At 38.0% G+C, this 18345-nt stretch overlaps 1 protein-coding gene across 7 annotated transcripts in view; it reads right to left on the reverse strand.

Annotated features, from left to right (window-relative positions):
* LOC136289762 (protein bicaudal D homolog 1) overlaps positions 1–18345 on the reverse strand; it is a 274544-nt gene that overhangs the window by 101008 nt on the left and 155191 nt on the right. The window contains exon 9 of one of the 7 annotated variants that reach the window (XM_066183853.1): positions 7723–13489. The exons of 3 other annotated variants lie outside the window; for them this stretch is intronic. In XM_066183853.1, coding sequence (XP_066039950.1) covers positions 13257–13489 — 233 coding nt within the window. In that variant the 3' untranslated portion in view covers positions 7723–13256. Of the gene's footprint in view, positions 1–7722; positions 13490–18345 lie in introns of those variants that run through there. 3 more of the 7 variants (XM_066183855.1, XM_066183860.1, XM_066183857.1) reach the window with 3 other exon arrangements.

The raw sequence follows: 18345 nt of genomic DNA on the forward strand, positions 1-18345 counted from the left end.
ATCATTCTCTGCCAGAAGGGGCTTGATATCTTACAGCCACCCCCTTCTGTTCCTGATAAAATGAAGCAGCCAGATCACTTCCTGGATCCTTTTTGTCTGTTTGGAATTGCAAACATTAGGTTTGACTTTTGTAAACATAGAAAAAAAAAAGCAGTGACTCAGAGATAAAAGACTGGTTTATGTCCTGACTTCAGTCACCTGACTGGGGCTGGGCATATGGATATGCATATATCACTCATTACTGAACTTTGTACCTACCTCTTTAAACACAGAGCTTTGCTCCTTGAAGGAAAGCAGCTAAGAAAGCAAGGGCAAACACACCCTACAAATCTTAACCAAATGGTAGGAACTGTGCTAATTTTGTTCTCTGCGATGTTATCGGTGAGTGGTAACTTATTACAGTGTCACTCTGGAAAATAAAGGTCACCTCAGAAAAGAGAATCATGCCAACTCCGTGGAATAGGAAAATTGGTCACAAAAGCTCCTTTTCTTGAGAAAATCCCCCTGAAGCACACTGACATATTTCAAGTGGTGAGCTGACAGCCTGTGATAGAAGAAATCCAGGCAGACAGTAAATTCACAGTAATTGCAGAGCATTTGTACGCTGCAGTGTGCTGCAGGGTTCCCAGAGTAGCTTACTGTCTCCTTTTCAGTTACACACAGACCTGGAGCAGCAGGTTCAAGCTGGTTCTGAGCTGCTGTACACCAGCAACTGCTCTGTTTCCCTCTGTTCTCCCTGCTTTGACAGGGTAGAAACTTCCGCCCCTTCTGGCATGACCTTCCTCCTTTTCTGTATACTCTCAGTCCCTCTTGTTCTCCATCTCTGGGCACAGACAGAGAGTCCTTTGGCAACATCAGCAAAAGGAAAAACATTTTAAGTGTAAAAGGTCAATCAGAGATAGGTATTATCTTGGAAAACATCACCCTAAATGATTAAAAGATTAGTGTAATAACTGGAGAAGGGATCTGAGAACAGAAAAATAAGCTCACATGTACACAGTACTGCCAATGCTACTTAAAATATATCAAGGTCAGAAAATGGGACTGCTTGGCTGAGAGCCTTGCAGCACACTTCCCACCCCACGAAAAGTGCAGGAAGAGTTACACACCCCTCTGGTGCCTGGTCATCAGCAAGCCACAGCCAACCCATGGCATGGGCAATAGCTGGGCCATTTAACTCCAAGGCTTTTGTGGGAGTGGTGAGAAATGCAGTGGTGGAGACTTGATTTAACTGTACCTTATTTGCACGTGGGAGGAACAACAGGAGCCCTGCAGAAGCACATAGAGGTGGAGAAGGAGAGCAAGGACAGCTGGCAAGACAGCCTCAAGAAAAAGTTGAAAGAGCCCTTCTGGTGTGTGAAAGTCTTGGAAGCATTCATCTCGTGCTGCTGGAGACCCAAAGCATTCAGGGAAACAGGACTTTATAGGCAATCTTTGTTTAGTTTGTGAGAAAACAAATACATCACTTTGCATGTAAACCATTGTTCCTCCAGTAAACCTCTTTGGATTAACCTTTTACTAATGGAAGCAACCTTCAGAAGACTTGATTTTTACTAACTACTTGAGTGAGACCATTTCTGTTGTTGCCATTGGTCAAGATTCTTTATTTCTGCTGGAATTTAACTTTTTCCATAGTTGCACTATAAATCTGTTCTATGATTCAGTTCAAGGCATCTAGCTTTGATTTCTCTGAGTACTATCTTTCGCTGTACCCCACAAAAAATCTGTATAGTAATATATTTTCAGAGCATTAATCCACAGGACCCTAAGAAATGCATGAACTCAGGACCTAACACAAGAACATTTACAAAACTTTCTAAACATTACAAACATCAACTTGTTTATAGATTATTTCAAACTGATTTAGACAGTACCTTGTCAGAGGTCTGAGAGAAAGCTGCCTTTCTGTTTCTGTATGAAACTTCAAATAAAAACTGAATTAGAATGTAGGATATAATATAGAAAAACCATATTACATACATAGGTAACCAAGCAAAGTCCTGCCTAAGTTGCTGTATAGCTCATCAAACAATTTGAAACTTCTGTGAACTGCATTTAAGCCACAAACCAGTTCTGCCAACAGGGAAGTATAACTAAAAACAAGAACCAGTAGAGCAAAAGACTGAGTAGGATACTAATTAGAGAAGAATTTCACTCATCTCAGACCCTCGTGCACATTCCAGATGAAAAGTCTCTTCCAATAGCAGCAGCAGCAACAATGCACAAAGTCACTGCAGTGTGTGAAACTGATACACAGACTAAGCAAGTGAATTTGAGGCAGATAACTCAACCTCCCTCAAACTGTGATACAGGCAAACACAGGGCCCAGCACTTAACGACATAATGTGACTCAGCCTGGGGCTGCAGGCTCTGCTTCTCAGCCTGGGGAGTGGTTTACAAAGAGGACAGGGACTCAGGCCTGGTGCTTGTTCTCTGCACAGCACTCAGTGTGTGTCTGTCAGAGCAAAGTGGGGAGCCTCACCGTGTGGCACTGTGCTGGTTTCCACCAAAAAATGCACTTGGAACTATTTTATTCCTAACTGCCCTATCTTAGGAAGGAGCTGCAGGGTCAACAGTGGGAATTGGAGTCAAACATCAGAAGTAACCCACAACAAGCAATTTAAGAGGGGTCAGACAAATCCCAAGTATTAACTGCTGGAACAAAATTGGATCGGTAAATAGCCCTCAGAAGAAAATCCATGGCAGGCTTCTTTCATGCAAACAATGCTTCTAATAAAATATAATACTAATCTCTGCTCTGCCATGCTTGATTGTGTAAGAGGGAACGATATTGTGCTAAATCTCTTTCTCCCTGTTGTCATTTTGGGCCTCATTGAAGACAATGACGAGGACAATCCAGATGCAGGTTTTGTCCACTTCCAGCTACTGTAAAAAAGAATCCTATTCATATCCCCCTAGAGCCAGGGTTTCTCCCTCTATCACACAGACGGGTGCTAACATGGAGCTTGCAAGAACAGCGGTAGGATAATTAAAGGAAGAAACATCCCTGCTACCTATTGCCTTGTTGGTAATTTTGTCTCACCCCTCTTTTTGTGGCACAGAAGCATTTGGTCTACTGCAAGCAAATTCTTGGAACTTACTGAAAATACATTGAGATAAAGGTATCAAGCACATCCCTTAGTTTTACTGAAGGATTACTGCTTAGAGGGAGTAATTGGAACTCTAATCAATTTTGTTGGAGAAGTCTTGCAGAACAGCACTCATTTAACTGAGACCGATTGCTTTTAGAAGTTGGAATATTCTTCATTATCATCACCACATATTAATGAAATGTGTCTTGGTATCCAATTGATGTCAGTCATTTAGATACCATTAGCAACAGTGCTTAGCTTTGATTTGCATTAACTACAGATGAAAACAAACTTCCATAAGGACATGTTAGCAGAAAGGAGAGAGAAAGCAAGCTATCCTTGAGAAAATGTTCTACTTTTCTATTTCATCTTTTATTCTGTAGTGACAACCAACAGCCACATAAAAAAAAGAAAAAAAAAAAAAAAGAAAAAAAGGAAAAAAAAAAAAAAGACATGGTAGGTTGAGACACTTTAGTGGGGAAATGCTCTAGGATTTCCCTGAAGCCTTCTCTCGTCCAGGCTGAACAACCCCAACTCCCTCCATCTGTCTCCATAGGAGAGGGGCTTTGATTGAAGAGTCATGTACTGCTGAGGTGCTGGATGCATTAAATATTAACCATTATCCCTCTGTGAACGCTTACCTAAACAGTAAAGCAAAATGGTTTGGTTCTCTGCTTAGCAAATCAACACAGATAGAACATATGACTGATAAAACATGTTGTGAAAATAAAGGCCTAATTATAACTTCCAGCTCTGGAAGAAAACACATACCAGTCTCAATATTGCAATACTGCCCTTAACATTTTTTCCTCGTTGTAAAAAACCAAGCTGTCAGGTACTTTGTATTACCTCTAAAAAGGCATATGGTACATGCACAGGAATTTCAGCATGCTTTTTAATAATTTATGGTGACTTAAAACAAAGACTTCAAAGCTGCTGGCTGCTGCTGCATTTGCAAACTCCTCTTAAGTTTTCCTCCCTTGTTTTCCTCCATTCTGTTCTGCATTCCACAGACTCCCTTGGATGTTTCTGGGATGAAATGTTATTATTATACAACTTTGAAAAGGATATAAATGCTGCTTGTTTTCCACTTAAACTTGCTGTTTTATCCTGAATCTAAAAAAATAACATTCTGTTCATACTTATAATTTTTAAAACTTATTTTTACCCTCAGAGATCTAACATTGTCTAATTTTGGGACTTAGTACTTCAAACAATCTTTGTAGTGTATATCTCTACGAGGCTTTATGTACTGCAAATGGCTGTACCTTTCCATACTGAAATGTGCCATGTGTTTATATTCCAGCAGAGACAAACTAAGCACAACTGCACAGATGAGGGGTCTGAAACCTCAGAACCTCCAGAATCTTCATTTGTGCTTTGTCCCAGATTTATACTCATGGTTTTGAACACCCTTCTAATGGGTTGTAGTCACTTAAAAGGAAATAAGTGTTCTTTACCAGAATAAGAGCATCTATATTTTACTGAGCTAACATTGTTGGGGAAAGAAAAGTTTTCCCATGTTCAGGCATTATTTTTGTCTTGGGTCTGGTGAGTCAAATTGCCATTTTGGTTTACAAGCCTGGCAGACAGTCAGAAGCAGGACACAGGTCCACAGAAATTAAAACCAGCAAGAGGACGTTAAACTCCAGCTATTTATAGTGAGGCTCTATTAATACTAAGCACTACAGAAACAGGAAACAAGCTCTGAACCAACTCTGGCACTTGAGCAATGCAGGTTCTGGGGCAGTGTATGTACCACATGGAGTAAAAACCTACCTTCCTGCCCACATCTAAAACCACTTTGGTATTTCTGTGTGTGAGGGGTGAGGTATGTGGAGAGGTGAAGGATTACACGTAATCACTTTATTTTGATGTTTTCCCATCACACACTCCTCATTTGCCTATCTGTAGGTGAGAGATAACAGCACCCAATTTGCAAAGATGTTTTGTGAAATAATTAATATGCACAGAGTACTGTGAAGATAAAAAGAGTTACTCTGCATTTGTCTAAGATAACAAAAACCTTTGAAAGCCATGGTGGCTTCACAGAAGCACTTTCTTTTTTAGTAGTGTAGGACTTTGAGATTGTTGGTATTTGTATCAAGTGAGTTTATATAGGTCCTAATGTTATGGCTAGCAAGGCTGAAGTTGAATCACAAACTGGTCACCAAATATTGGGCTCACATCCTCTACATTCAGAATTTGCTCTTCAAGAAAGTTCTGCACTCAATGTCACTTTCCATATCACGTTTCCACTCTGAGTAAATCACTTCAGTTTTAATACCTCAACGAATATGACAGCATTGAATAGCAAAAATCAATTTCCTTGAGAGACATAATCAATGCTTAGAAATATGAAAACCCTCCACAGGTTGGAAGTCCTATGAATTAATTTAAATGGATACAACTGTCTCATTATTTATTTCCAAAGCTTCCTGATAACTCACTTAAGGGATATGAAAGTCCTCCTTTCTCCCTCTCATATAAAACTTTCTCAGAAATAATATTTTCTCAATCACAAATTGTTATTACAATAAATTAAACTTTTTTTGTCTAAAAGAAGCCAAGAAATCATATTTTTGAAGTACCATATACTTCAACTATGATACAAGAGAATATATAAATAATAATGAAGGAAAAATGTGCTTTCTAATATGCCACCCTAGTCAAGAAGGAAAGAAGAAAATCCTTCTTGCAAAGGTCAATATTTTACTGGGTTATGAAGCTTCTGCTGAGTTAACAACCATAGCACCGAGCCTTATTTTTGGGCAAAGTTAAGACTTTCTTCTTCCATCCAGGCAATCAGTCAAACCTTCTACTGAGAAGAAAGGAGTTGTTCCTGTGCCTTTACTATAAACAAACAGATGAGAACTGGCTTTATTCCAAGCAATTTTTCCCAGGATGGACATAATTATGACTATCTATTTTAGCTCCATCTTTCCCCTCTATCTTGTGCTATATATAAAATCTATGTTTGTCGTTCATAGGCTGCTAGAAGATGTGGCTGTCAGGCCCTCTCTTCATAATTAGTATCTCTGTTCTTATTATTGGTCAAATGAAACCTAGGTTTCAACATTGTTAAAATTATGCAGCAATTTTTTTTCTGCATACCTCACTTGCCAGTGCCCTGTCAGTGTTTTATAGTGTTGAGAGAGTCAAACCACAGCTCCTGCTGCCTTTAGGTACAACTGGAAGTGCTCTGTATTTCTTTATGTATAACTGCAGGATTTATTAAGGGACGCATCCAGAAACCAAGATTTGCTGTGACAGTCACTGTAAACTTTAGCTTCAAGATATTTTCCATTAAAATCTGGCATATACAGCAGAAAACCAACAGTTCAATGGTCAGAAGTTACCTCCTGCTCCAGAATATGTAATGGTTCTTCCTAAGGCAGAAATTACAGAGACATTTTCTTTGGAAACAAAAGTTACTTTTTTTGATTTTTTTTTTTTTCAGCTTGTTGGTTTTTTCCCCGTTTATTTCAGTAACCTTACTCATACCATTGCCTCTCAGAGCCCGAGACCAGCTGAAGGGATGACACAGAGGAAGGGGTAGGAGCGATATAGGTTAGAAGTTTCTCAGACCATCTTTGAAATCAGAACATTCCCACAAGGGGTAGTCCTCTGTGAAACTGCTTTCAAAACATGCTGAAAAAGAGAAGTCTGCTTTCCCCTTCTTTTTTCAACTCACAGAAACTCTTAATTCAAAATTGAAAAAGAGGAGTACCCAGTGTAAAAACTTGTAGCAGTCACACTTCTGCTAAATGATCATGGAACACTTGCCCAAGGTATTTCTGCAATGAGCAAAGATAACATGGGAGAACAACCCCTGGCAGGTGAGAAAAAGGAAGAAAAGAGACAAGTGGGAAGAACCTAGGCAAATAACAGCTCTCAGACCCCATTTCTGTCACCATGCACAATTTGTTTTACTATCCAAAGCACCTCCCCAGCCAGCCAAAAACCAACCCAGCTGTCCAATAGTTCCCATTGAGCCAAACATCACAGCAGGCTTGGAGATGCAATCCTTCCTCCACAATTTTCCTGACCCACTTCTAAAGCTAGACATCTTCTACCCCTCAGGGACTCCGTGAACAGCAAGGTTCATTGGAGGAGCTGCAGCAGCCACCTTCTTGCCAGGGCTGGGCTCCTGGATCAGTGCGGGGTGATTTTCACCTCTTTGCTTTCAGAGCATGGCTCTTATGAAGGGGAAAAGGATATTTCTTACTGTAAAAAAGCAGGTATGGTACAGTACTCCCAAGCCAAAATTATGTTGATTTCAGCTCTTTTGCTTCCACATCCCCTGAGGATGGGGATTTGCATCTTACAGAGCATTCTTGTGCTGAAAGTTTATGCAGATGTTGCAGCATTTCAGAGATGACTCAAATCTGCTGGAAACGCTATATGGGGAAACTGTATTTTAGTATCTGGCTCAAACTCAGAAAACAGAGGAAGCATCTTGGCTTTATTTCTGATTCTCTTTTTCTTTAATGTTAATTTCCCTTCTTAATTTCCTCTTTGATACCTTTTAAACTTACAATTATTGATCTCTAAGAACTAAATAATTGTGAAAGTTTAAGGCAAGTCGAAGCACTGCAAACTGTTGTAAATAGAAGTAGACCAGACAGAATTGTGTTAAATGAACAAAAATGGCCAGTTTATTCACTGGAACAGTTATGCATTACACTGTAATTTTAATTGGAACATAAAGATGTAAGAATCAGTATATCGGCTTCTTTTAATTATTTTCTTCAGCACTAGAGTGTTTTTCCCAACCATTTGACTGCATGATCATATTACACATGTACAAGCACAGACTTTATTAATCCCTCACAAGGTATTAATCTAGGATTGTCTACAAGGACAAGGAAAAGTTAACATGAGAATTACTTCAATTTTAAAAATAAACGATGCATTTCTGGAAACAAGAATTATTTAACTTTTTTGCCTTTAGCATAAAGTAGCAACAAGAAGAGTTTCCAATACTCAGTCTTTAGCAAATGAACATATATACTTTTATATTCTTCACCACCTAGAAACACTTCATCATTTAACCCCAAGAAGGCAGGACAACATAATGTCAATTCAACGTAGGAGTAGCTGAGTTATTACAGCAGTAAACATACAGTATACAAATTTGTGTTTATCACAAACTCCACCAATGCTAAAACTCTTCTGAAAGGAACACAGCAATCTGTATGGTTCATTAAATACAGAACATCATGCAAATGGAAACATTCAATAGATTACAAAAGTCACAAAACATCAGTTTTCTTTTTTTTTTTTAATTGTTTACAAAGGATCGAGTTAATTAACCCTTTAACAGTCAAACCACAGGGCTGAAAATCAATAGGGCAATAAGTAATAAAATGGACTTAATTTAACCACTGGCATAGCCCACATAGCCATATCTGTGAACAGGAGAAATAATAATAAAATAAGCTAGATTACTCTTATTTCTTGTTCATAGCTGTTAAAATACCAAGTAGCTAGCAAGCCAGTCTACTTGAAACTTTTATCAAATGCTTCTGTTTACTCATTTTCCAAAATATTTTTGAAATCAAGTTACCACATATTCAATAAAAACTCAGATTACTAACACTGAGAAAAAACATGGACTCTTATCCACTCTTTTACAGCAGATCATGATAATCAAAACAAATAGAAAGCTTTGCAGAAAGATACTTTTGAAATACAGAAGGCTCCATCACCCAGAGTCTGCCCACACACTAACTCCCGTAATGAAATATTGGATTTTTCCTTTACCGTTTGCCACTTTGTCACTTGGTTGCCATTACATTTTACAAAGGGGATTTTCAAGAACTCCACAGGAAACAGATTAAAAACCAATAAGGATTTAAGCTGTGTGCCTCCAAATGAAAGATACAGACTCTCTGTGATAGTTCTCTCGCCCTTCTAGCAAGAGGAATATGCATATCACACAAGAAATAAGAATTTTCTAGCTTAGTTACAGATATGAAGAAGCTACACGATGTTAACAATGTCATGCACACATTTTCCATTGCATATTTTGATGTATTTGTGCCTGAAGGCGGAAGGCAATTGCTTTTTTTACTTCTTTTCCAAAGGATGCTTAATTACACTAAAAAAACCCCTCAATGGTTAAAAAAGTCTGAATAGTATCTATCCCTTTCAGACTCACTGCACACATAGCAAAGGAAAACTGAAGAAAAAGTGATGATTGGAATTTTTAAAGAGGTAACTATAGCAATTATCATACTTCAAAGGTAAAACATCAGTCCCTGCCATTCTCAAATGAAGATTTCTGAGGAACAAAAGAAAGAAATTTACCGTAACCTCAGTGGATATGCATCTTCTGCCAAAGAAAGGAACAGACCTCAGAAAGGCTGATGCAATCTATATCCGATGATGATGATGATCAATCCAGCTGTTAGTGGAACTGGCAGCACAGCTACTGACTTTGGCATTGCAGGATGAACAACAAGGTTGGTACCAAAATTAGGTTCTGGACTCTGGGTGTCGTTCCCAGTGGGATAAGGACTGGGTCAGATTTTACTAACAGCTTACTTAAGTATTTCCAACGTAATTATGGTGAGCAGCCTTCATAGGTGAGGTCATATTTCATAAGTGAAGTTTTATTTCGTAACATAATCTCCTTTATGTACACACATTAATATGGTAAATGGCTTAAACAACTTCGTCATTGTTTTTAAAATAAAAAACAAACTGAAAATCAACTTGGCATTAAAACTCGCAGCGTTAATTACAGTTTCATTCTACGTAGTTTGCTTTATAGCTATGATTACATTAATTTACTGTGAAAAATGTGGATAGAGAAAGCACAGAGATGCCAACCTGTCAATCAGATCAATCAGAAAGAATATCACCATCGCCTCTATTTAGAAGGCAGAAAATTCTATACAATTAGCATGAAAAACAGTTATGTCCTCTTTCTGTAAAACCTCCATATATGTTCTGACTGATAGAAAATATATTTTACCATACTATTACATTCTAAAATTTATTTTTCATCTTTTTCTCCCTTTATATTTTTTTTCTATTTCTTTCCTTTTCTTCTTTTCCTCACACATTTCCTATAAACTGGATTTCCACAAGCAGATCATTTCACTGAACAAGGAATAATTTTTCACTACATCAGAAAATAAAACCCAAAGTAAAATGCCCCTGTTTTGACCTAAATGACCCTATTTTGAGTAGACTATTTCAAATCCAAAGAAACTTCAAGGCCATCATAAAGAACAAAAGCTGTGCTTCAGACACAAAAGTCAGAGCAGGATTTGAATTGCTTCCTTACTGAGTAGAGCACAATATAGTGTTTCTAAGTACCCTCAACCATTACAAATATAAGTATCACGTTTTCTTAATCCTTAAAAATCTGAATACATATCAACACAACATAAACTCACTTTAAATGTGCAAAATGTAGTATTTTGCAACTGTTAAAAACCCCCAGACTTTTGTTTCTGGTTTTGTCGGCATGTAAATATTTTCTACAAAATCTCTCACAAAGTTTTATGTTATCAATCAATATATAACAAAGAAGTTTTCATCTTAAGTTCAAGGTATGGATTTTATTTTGTTTTATACTGGTTAACTGACAAAAGTTGTCCCAGGGACCTACAGAGTTTTGTAACTTACAATGCAATAACTACAACCATTTGTACATCGAAGTTAGTTTGTTTCTAGTTCTCTCACATTTCCAACAATTACATTTTATTACATATTAAAAAATGTAAATTGAAAACTTAAAAATTAAAAATTTAAAACTTAAGAGAATAAAAAAAAATATTTCTATAAAACAGGGCCACAACTTCTATACCACTGAATGTTCTTTCATAACTCTTAATCCAGATGGACATGCATATGTTTCTAAACTGTCTTGATACCGTTCCCCCCCCTCAATAAATTTGTATCTATATAGAAAGGAAATGTATTTCACTGAACCATTGCTTAACTAAAGTTTAGGAAAATGCCTTTGATTTGGGTATGAAAATAGGAAAAACTATTCCGAGTGCAGTCAGTGGTAACTGTATTCAAAGTGCTATCCAAATTCCTTCTCTTACTAACACTGTACAGTAGCTGTCTTTGTTGGACACAGATATTCATTCATACACCAGTCGGACAAGGTCAGGAATGTGGAGATGCTTTTTGAAAGCTGAATTTGCCTCAGACAAAATAGACTGTGGGGTTCTTGTAAAAAATCAAAATAGCAGCTAAACTCAGTGTCAGACATCATGATAGAGCTGAACAAGGTTTCACTTGACCCTTCTATGACAAGACAACAGGCAGTTTAATTACGATACTGAATAGCAATGTAAAGGTGTATGAGAAGAATCACGTGAACCTCATGGAAACCAAAGTCAAAACACTGCTGAGTGTTATCTGTCTGATCTGATCAGGACTGGGTATCAGTTTGTTCCCATTTTCTCTATCTCTGAATGTTTTGTTACAATAGCTCAGCTGCTTTGCCAAGGTTACACGACAGACATTGTTGATGACACAAAATATTTCTATTTACAGCACCTTTGTTCTTGGTACTATGGTAATAATGATTTGTTAGGCACACTGAGTGGTCACCGATTCTTTCCTCTGCTGATGTTTTTTGTATCGTAACATTTGGTAAACACTGTTACTAAAAAAACTGACTTCATTTTCTCAGATTCAGGCAGAATTTGAAAGAATTGTTCCAGCCACACCTGCAGCATTTTTTTTCCCCAGCTGCCCCATACCTTAGGCTGTACTGTGTTTCCCACTTGTCAGTCACACTTGTGCCGCAGAGAAGGAATAAAGCCATGTAGAAATATCTAAGCCTCTCTTCTGTAAATAAATTAAGGCCACCTAACAAAACAAGGAGCCTGCTAGGTACCAACAAGTAGGCAGCACTGCAGAATTGTTTCTCTAGCTGACGACAAAACGGGAAACCCACAGATGCTGAACCACAAACCTCTGCTTAGCCACTTGCCTTGCTGCCAGGTACTGTGCAAAATAAATTCCTCTATCCTTGATTTTGTTCTGAAACTCACTGCATTTAAGAAAAAAACAGGCTTACTCAGCTTTTACAGGAAAGAATCTTTAACTAGGAACACTGTGCACTGTTGCGATAGAGTCTGCGTAGTGTTGATCACCTGAGTATTTGTCATAAACTGACATGAGCTAAGGTTCTGTGTCTGTTGATTTTTGGCAAGGAAAAAATGCACTACAGTAAAGTCCTGCTGACTTTGATCCACGCCATCAACCCTACCTGCGTGAGTTCTTTCACCACAGAATAATAACAGTTCACACGAAATGCACACGACTTCCCCATTCAAGCTAGCCTTTCCTGGTAAGGCCTCGAGCTAGGATCCTGAAAATGGGAGTGGGAGGAAAGAATGTTTTCAATTAGCACACAGCATTTTACTTATTTTAGATTTTCTTTCTCAGATACCAAATAGAAAGTAATTCCAAAAAACAGCACCAATTCATGATGCAAGAAGTATAATTACAATGCAAGCAAACAACTGAAAACAAATCAGTACATTATCCTTTCATCTCCTTCTTAGGCTTAATAATTATCTTTCAGTGAAGAGCTAGAACAAAACCAGAAGCTAGTGTAATAGCAATTAAAAAAACAACTGCATAAACAATATCAGTGCAGCAGCAAAATATAAAGTCATTGTTAACATTCCAATTCAACCCATTTCCAACATTTTTGTGCAATAAAAATTGGCCATATGCTGGCCAATGCAACACGCCTCTTTTTAATATTAACACAGTCATCACTGAAGCTATTTCTGCTTGGATTTAAAAAATAAAATTAGTTAAATACACCTCTCACAAAAAAAAAAAAAAGATTGTATTTTATAAACATAAAATTCTGGTGCAAATAAAGAAAGAAATAAATATCACACCCTTGAAGACAAAAGGAAATTTCAACTGGTTACTATGGCTGAACTTAGAGGATGTGAGGGTAGGAGTTTTGTAACATATATTTTTAACGTTGGCTTAAGTCTCTCATCATTTCAGAGGTAAAGCCAAGCAGCTGGGAGGAACATTTTAGTCGAGATGTTAAATTTCACTACACTTCAGTTGTGATAGCACAGTTTGAGTACAATCAGAGGAACCATAAAAAGTCTTCTTGATAGGTTGGGCTCTGTGCTTTGTGTTCTTCTTCTCAACCTTCCCTCAGTTGCCAGAGCAGGGGATATGAATCCAGACTTGCCAATGCAGCAACAAGGCAGGATTGTCCACCCGCTCGCTGGGAACAACCCCAACCTTTGTTGCGTGAGCTCCACTCTGTTTGCATTTTCTCTTACGTTGCATATGAAGATTAGGGGTAAGGAGGAGGCTTAGAGAGACAGTTGAGAGGGGCACACTGAGAGCTGGAATGTGGCTGCTCTTCTGGAAGAGCATTAGGACTGAAAATTAAAAAGAGAAGAGAACAAGTGCTTAAAATACAAGGCAAACTTTTTACAAGCATGTAAATAGTACAGGGCTGGATATGAACTTTTAAAGGGGGTGAAGACTCATCTCTAAATCCATATCCTCAGATGCACCGTATACACAAAGAAAGCTCTCAGTGCACAGCAAGTCAGTGACACCTAGATGCATTTGTGAGGTGGCCCAGATCTCCCACTTCACAGTTCCTGTACACAATTGCTGTTTGCATGCTGGGATGACAAAGACCGTGTGGAGAAAAAATGTGTCTGTGAAATGGAGGAGCAAATCTGAAGGACAATATGCAGGTGCCATCTTTACATGAGTATTAAAGATTTTCCATATGCAGCTGATTCACTGTTTGAAATGAAGGACAGTGCCAGGCTGGAAATCAGGTTTCACAGCTTTGTGAAAATGTGATGTCTTACTGAATTTGATCTATTTAATATTTCCTTTGTATAAATACAGTGTAGCCTTCATCAAGCCCCTTAACCACTACATATTTTGTAATTTACATTCCCGAAGTATGGGGATTTCTTATGCTTTGTTTTCTTTGGAGTTTTGTGCTGTTTGAATCCTTCTGATTCTGTCATATACTTCTGTCATTTGACTGTTTTTCATGCACAATTTGTCTGGTTGCATTCACCTATTAAGACACTAGAGTGCATTTATAGCATTCCCTGGCATATAGTGCCATATAGGTCTGAACCAGCTTACAGGGGCTGGAGTAGCAGCAAAGAAAAGGGGCAGCTAACACAAACACACCCCAGTTCTTCGTGCAGATCTGTAGAAAAACAAGATACCAACACAAAATGCAAGAAAATGTCGTTTATAAGGAGAAGGGGGAAAAAAAAAGGGAGAAAAATACCAAAAACCCCAGTTCTCTAATGTGTCTGGGAAGAGTTTTTTTCCCTAATGCTTCAAATGTTCTACGGTGTTGAAGTTATTCCAAGCTCAACAGTGTGATGTATGATAAAGCACCATCATTCATGTCTCTGTCTTCAAGAGAATTTGCCTTTTCCATTTTCTTTCTTTTAGAAACTGTGCTTTTACATATTATCTCTGCAGCACAGACTATTGGAGTGCTGGCTGAGGGAATGCAATTAGCCTATTGCTGGAAATGAATCAATTTGAAATGCCAGAGGTGTTTGGAAAACTGCTACTGGAAATGCCAGTAGTGCTGAAAATGTCTTTAGTTTCCACATGCAGCATTTACTTAAGGAAACAAAGAGATGACATTGTGTTTGACTGAAGAAAGAAAGAAATGTGTACCACCACCATTAAGTAACTTGATGGCAATGTCAACATTTTCAAATTAGAGGAATCTGGGAGGCTTTGACCACAAATATACAGGTATTACAATTCAGGAGGAGCTCAGTCCTTGCACTCTGGGCTTATTTGAAGCTGATAGAATCAGCTTTAAAAAAACCCATTTTTTAAGCATATCTTAAGTTAGATTCTGTTTCCCATTAATGCTCCTGAGGATGAGTTTCCTGATTGCAAAATGGATGGTGAGAGGGGTTATAGAAGCTCAGGATCCCACAAAGAAATGTTTTATGCTCAGCTGTCTAATAGTTCAGTCTCAAATTGTGTAGTGTTATGGACTATGACCCCTCAGAAGAAGTCATTCTTTCCATGGCTATATCCATCCTTTCCTTCTGTCATATTCTGCCACGTGCAGGTGCAGATGCAGATACAGCATCCACAGAGAGATCTTACTGAGATCTTTACCTGCTCCACAGTAATGACTGTGTCAGGAGTGACTGCAGATTGACCCAAAAGTTCTGTATTTACTTTTAAACTTATCCACTCATCAAGAGCCAGCTTCTGGCTTCAGCAACTCCTAAGTTTTCAAGACAGGCTTAGGAGAAACACTAGTCTTAATTCCTTCAGAGATAGAAAACTGAATTAAAATCTTAACATCACATCTGGGGAAGATAAACAAGGAGGTAATTATACAACCCTATAAAGACTGGCTTACTCTTCTCCCTTGCTGCCTTGTTTCTTTTTAAACAGGACTCCTATAATTGCCAGAGAGGAACAGAAACTCAACGCACACATTCCTTGCTCGTTAGCAGAGATGTGTCTGTCTTTTGGGGCTTCCTTCCTAACTTTAAAAATAAGCAACAAAAGATGCTCATGCTCCGAGGGAGGGGCCTGGTGAGGAAATGGCTGTAGTTACAACTAGTTATGTACAGCATCAGTGGCCTGAAAGAACCTCTTTGAGACACGTGAGATTCTACTCTACACAAACATAAACAACCATAATAACTTTACTGCATGACCTTCAGTACAAAGCCAGCCATGACTGTAAAAACTGTACTACAGACTATCCCAGGCTATTCTCAGATTAGCAATTCTAAGCACTGTGCTTAGAGTTATATTAATTTTCTGTCCCGGGTAATTCTGAGTTGCTTCTTACTTTGAAATACAAGCACACTTTGTGCACAGAAGAAATAGAAAAATTTGTCTCACTATTTCCTTTTCAACCAATAATAAATTTTAGAGGCATTTGGAAGAGAAAAAAAATTTCAAGGCTATGAGGCACCTTTATAGCAGCGTATATAACTACATCAGCTGCAGTTTCCATAGATTTAAATCTTTTTTCTAAAACTCTGCTGTTATATCTTCCTCTCTTCAGAAACACAATTCATCCAGTTCATTTATGCAGATTACTGTAGCAGTACATAAACTAAAACTACATCAGAATCAGCAAGTGACACATGGCATTCAATGTGCTTTTTATGGCAGTAGAGGTGCTGGTGGCAGCAGGTCCTGGAGCTGAGCTATCACACACATTGACAGTCACAGACAGCAGAGGACGGCAGGGCAGATTAACAACACGAAGCAAGAGAGAGACACTGAAGAACTTGAGTTTTTGATTATAAACAGAATAAGGATGGAATATGTGTAATTTTTAGAGCATTTGGTTTTTACGGACTTTTTGTGAACATCTCTTTAAGTGCCAATATCATTTGGGGATGTATTCATTCTATTGATGAATAAAGTCTGTGCATATTTTTTTGTGTGTGTGTGTGTTAGTATTATTATCTGGCTTTATGCAGCTCTTTTCTTTTTTCCCTGGCACTCAATACATTAATCATGTATTTCTAAAATTAACTGGAAAATAGTGTGCAAAGCCCTTCAGTGTTTGCAAGTACTCTGTTCTGGCTTGGAGATGTCATTCACATGCAACATTGTCTGGCATTAATTGTAACTGTAACAAACCAGCAAAGGAAAATATAAACAGACCAATAATATTTTCAGAATGCAAAAAATTTGCATATGTTAAGTTGCATATTTTACCTTTAAAAAAAAATTTCCTACTTTATGTAAATAAAAGCATTATTTTATATTAAAAGGCAATATTAATTTAATTTGAGGTACTGAGCAGTTGTGGTTTGTTTTTTTTTTTATTATTAATAGATAATTTGGGCCTAGAGTTCTAGGCTCAGATAATGAAAATGAGGTTTTCACTGCATTCAACAGAAACCTGAATACAATCCAAACACAGACACATTCTTTTCAATATTGGATAATGGCAATATTTAGCCAATATTATCCATCAGACAGGCAGCTACAGATGCTGGGAAGGGGGAACAGCATCCAGTAATTTTTAGGGTGGATTTGGTTTCTTGCCCCATATCCCTAGACCTAGAAACTGAGGTAATGCATGGAGGGCAGAATGAGACTTCTGTGCACTGTTGCATCAGTTTACTTTAAAAAAATCTCTTAAGGAAAGTTCTCACAGATCCTCCAACCAACTTGCAGATTCAAGCAAAAAAAAAAAAAACAACAACCAAAAAACCCCACAAAACAACAACAACAACAAAAAACCCCAAAAAACCAACAACAATGTAAAGATAAAATAAATTGACTAGACCTGCCCTGGAGTTTCATTTGGCTTGAAACTGCATTGCTTATCTAGTGAGATTTACCAAAGCCTATGCACTGGAATCACAATTACTAAAAATGTCAGAGTTATAAAAGTCCCACTTAAAATCAATAGTATAGGTAATGAATGAGGGAAAGCTCTCTGTGAATCTACCTGTGCTATGGTCAGGTATGTTAACTGGTTTGAACACAATTAGATATTGCAGCATGTGGAAAACATCTGTGTGAAGCACAAGCCTTAACCAGCTCTTGTTTAGTCCTGAGTGAAATGCCAGAGGTGACATCACTTCAGGGATTGTGTTGGAGACTTTAAAAACAAGCACAGCTCTCTCTTAAAATGGGTGACTTCAGGGCTGGGCAGGGTGATGCTCAGTTGGCATCACCCTGTGACATAAATCAAATGTGCCGTCCCAGTAGGGACCATGAGAGGACAAGGAAGGGTTGGACAAGCTCCTGGCTTTCTTCTCTGCTGCATTTAGAAAATCCAAACCTCAGTAAGTCTAATTGGTCCTTAAATGCCCTCAAATTTTTCTCCTGTTTCCAATTACTTTATTTAAGCAACTCAGCAACTTACGTCATTATGCTGACTTGCATTAAATCCATTGTTATGCTTCACTGCTTTACAGAGCTGGGCAGGTAATGTGGCTGAGGCAAGCAAGGCAGCAGTGGGAATATATCAAAATCAGTGTTGTTTTGACTTCACCAGATGAGTACAAATCTAGTGGTAAAAAACTGCAGCCACCTGAAAGTCAATTTTTCAGCTAAGTGTGTAAGACGTGTGGTGTTTGTAGGATGACTGACCTGAAGTTTTTAAAGTATTAACCATATTTTAAATTATCAGAAGAAGGAAATGTTTGCAGATAAATGTACACCAGCAGAAAATCAGGTAGGCTTTCCATTCTGAGCTGTTATTAGCAATAGTTGGTTAGCATTTAGAGAGGGA

This window comes from Chamaea fasciata, unplaced genomic scaffold, assembly GCF_029207755.1.
Source record: "Chamaea fasciata isolate MVZ Bird 193981 ecotype frontalis unplaced genomic scaffold, bChaFas1.0.hap1 SCAF_5, whole genome shotgun sequence".
Lineage (NCBI taxonomy): Eukaryota > Metazoa > Chordata > Aves > Passeriformes > Sylviidae > Chamaea > Chamaea fasciata.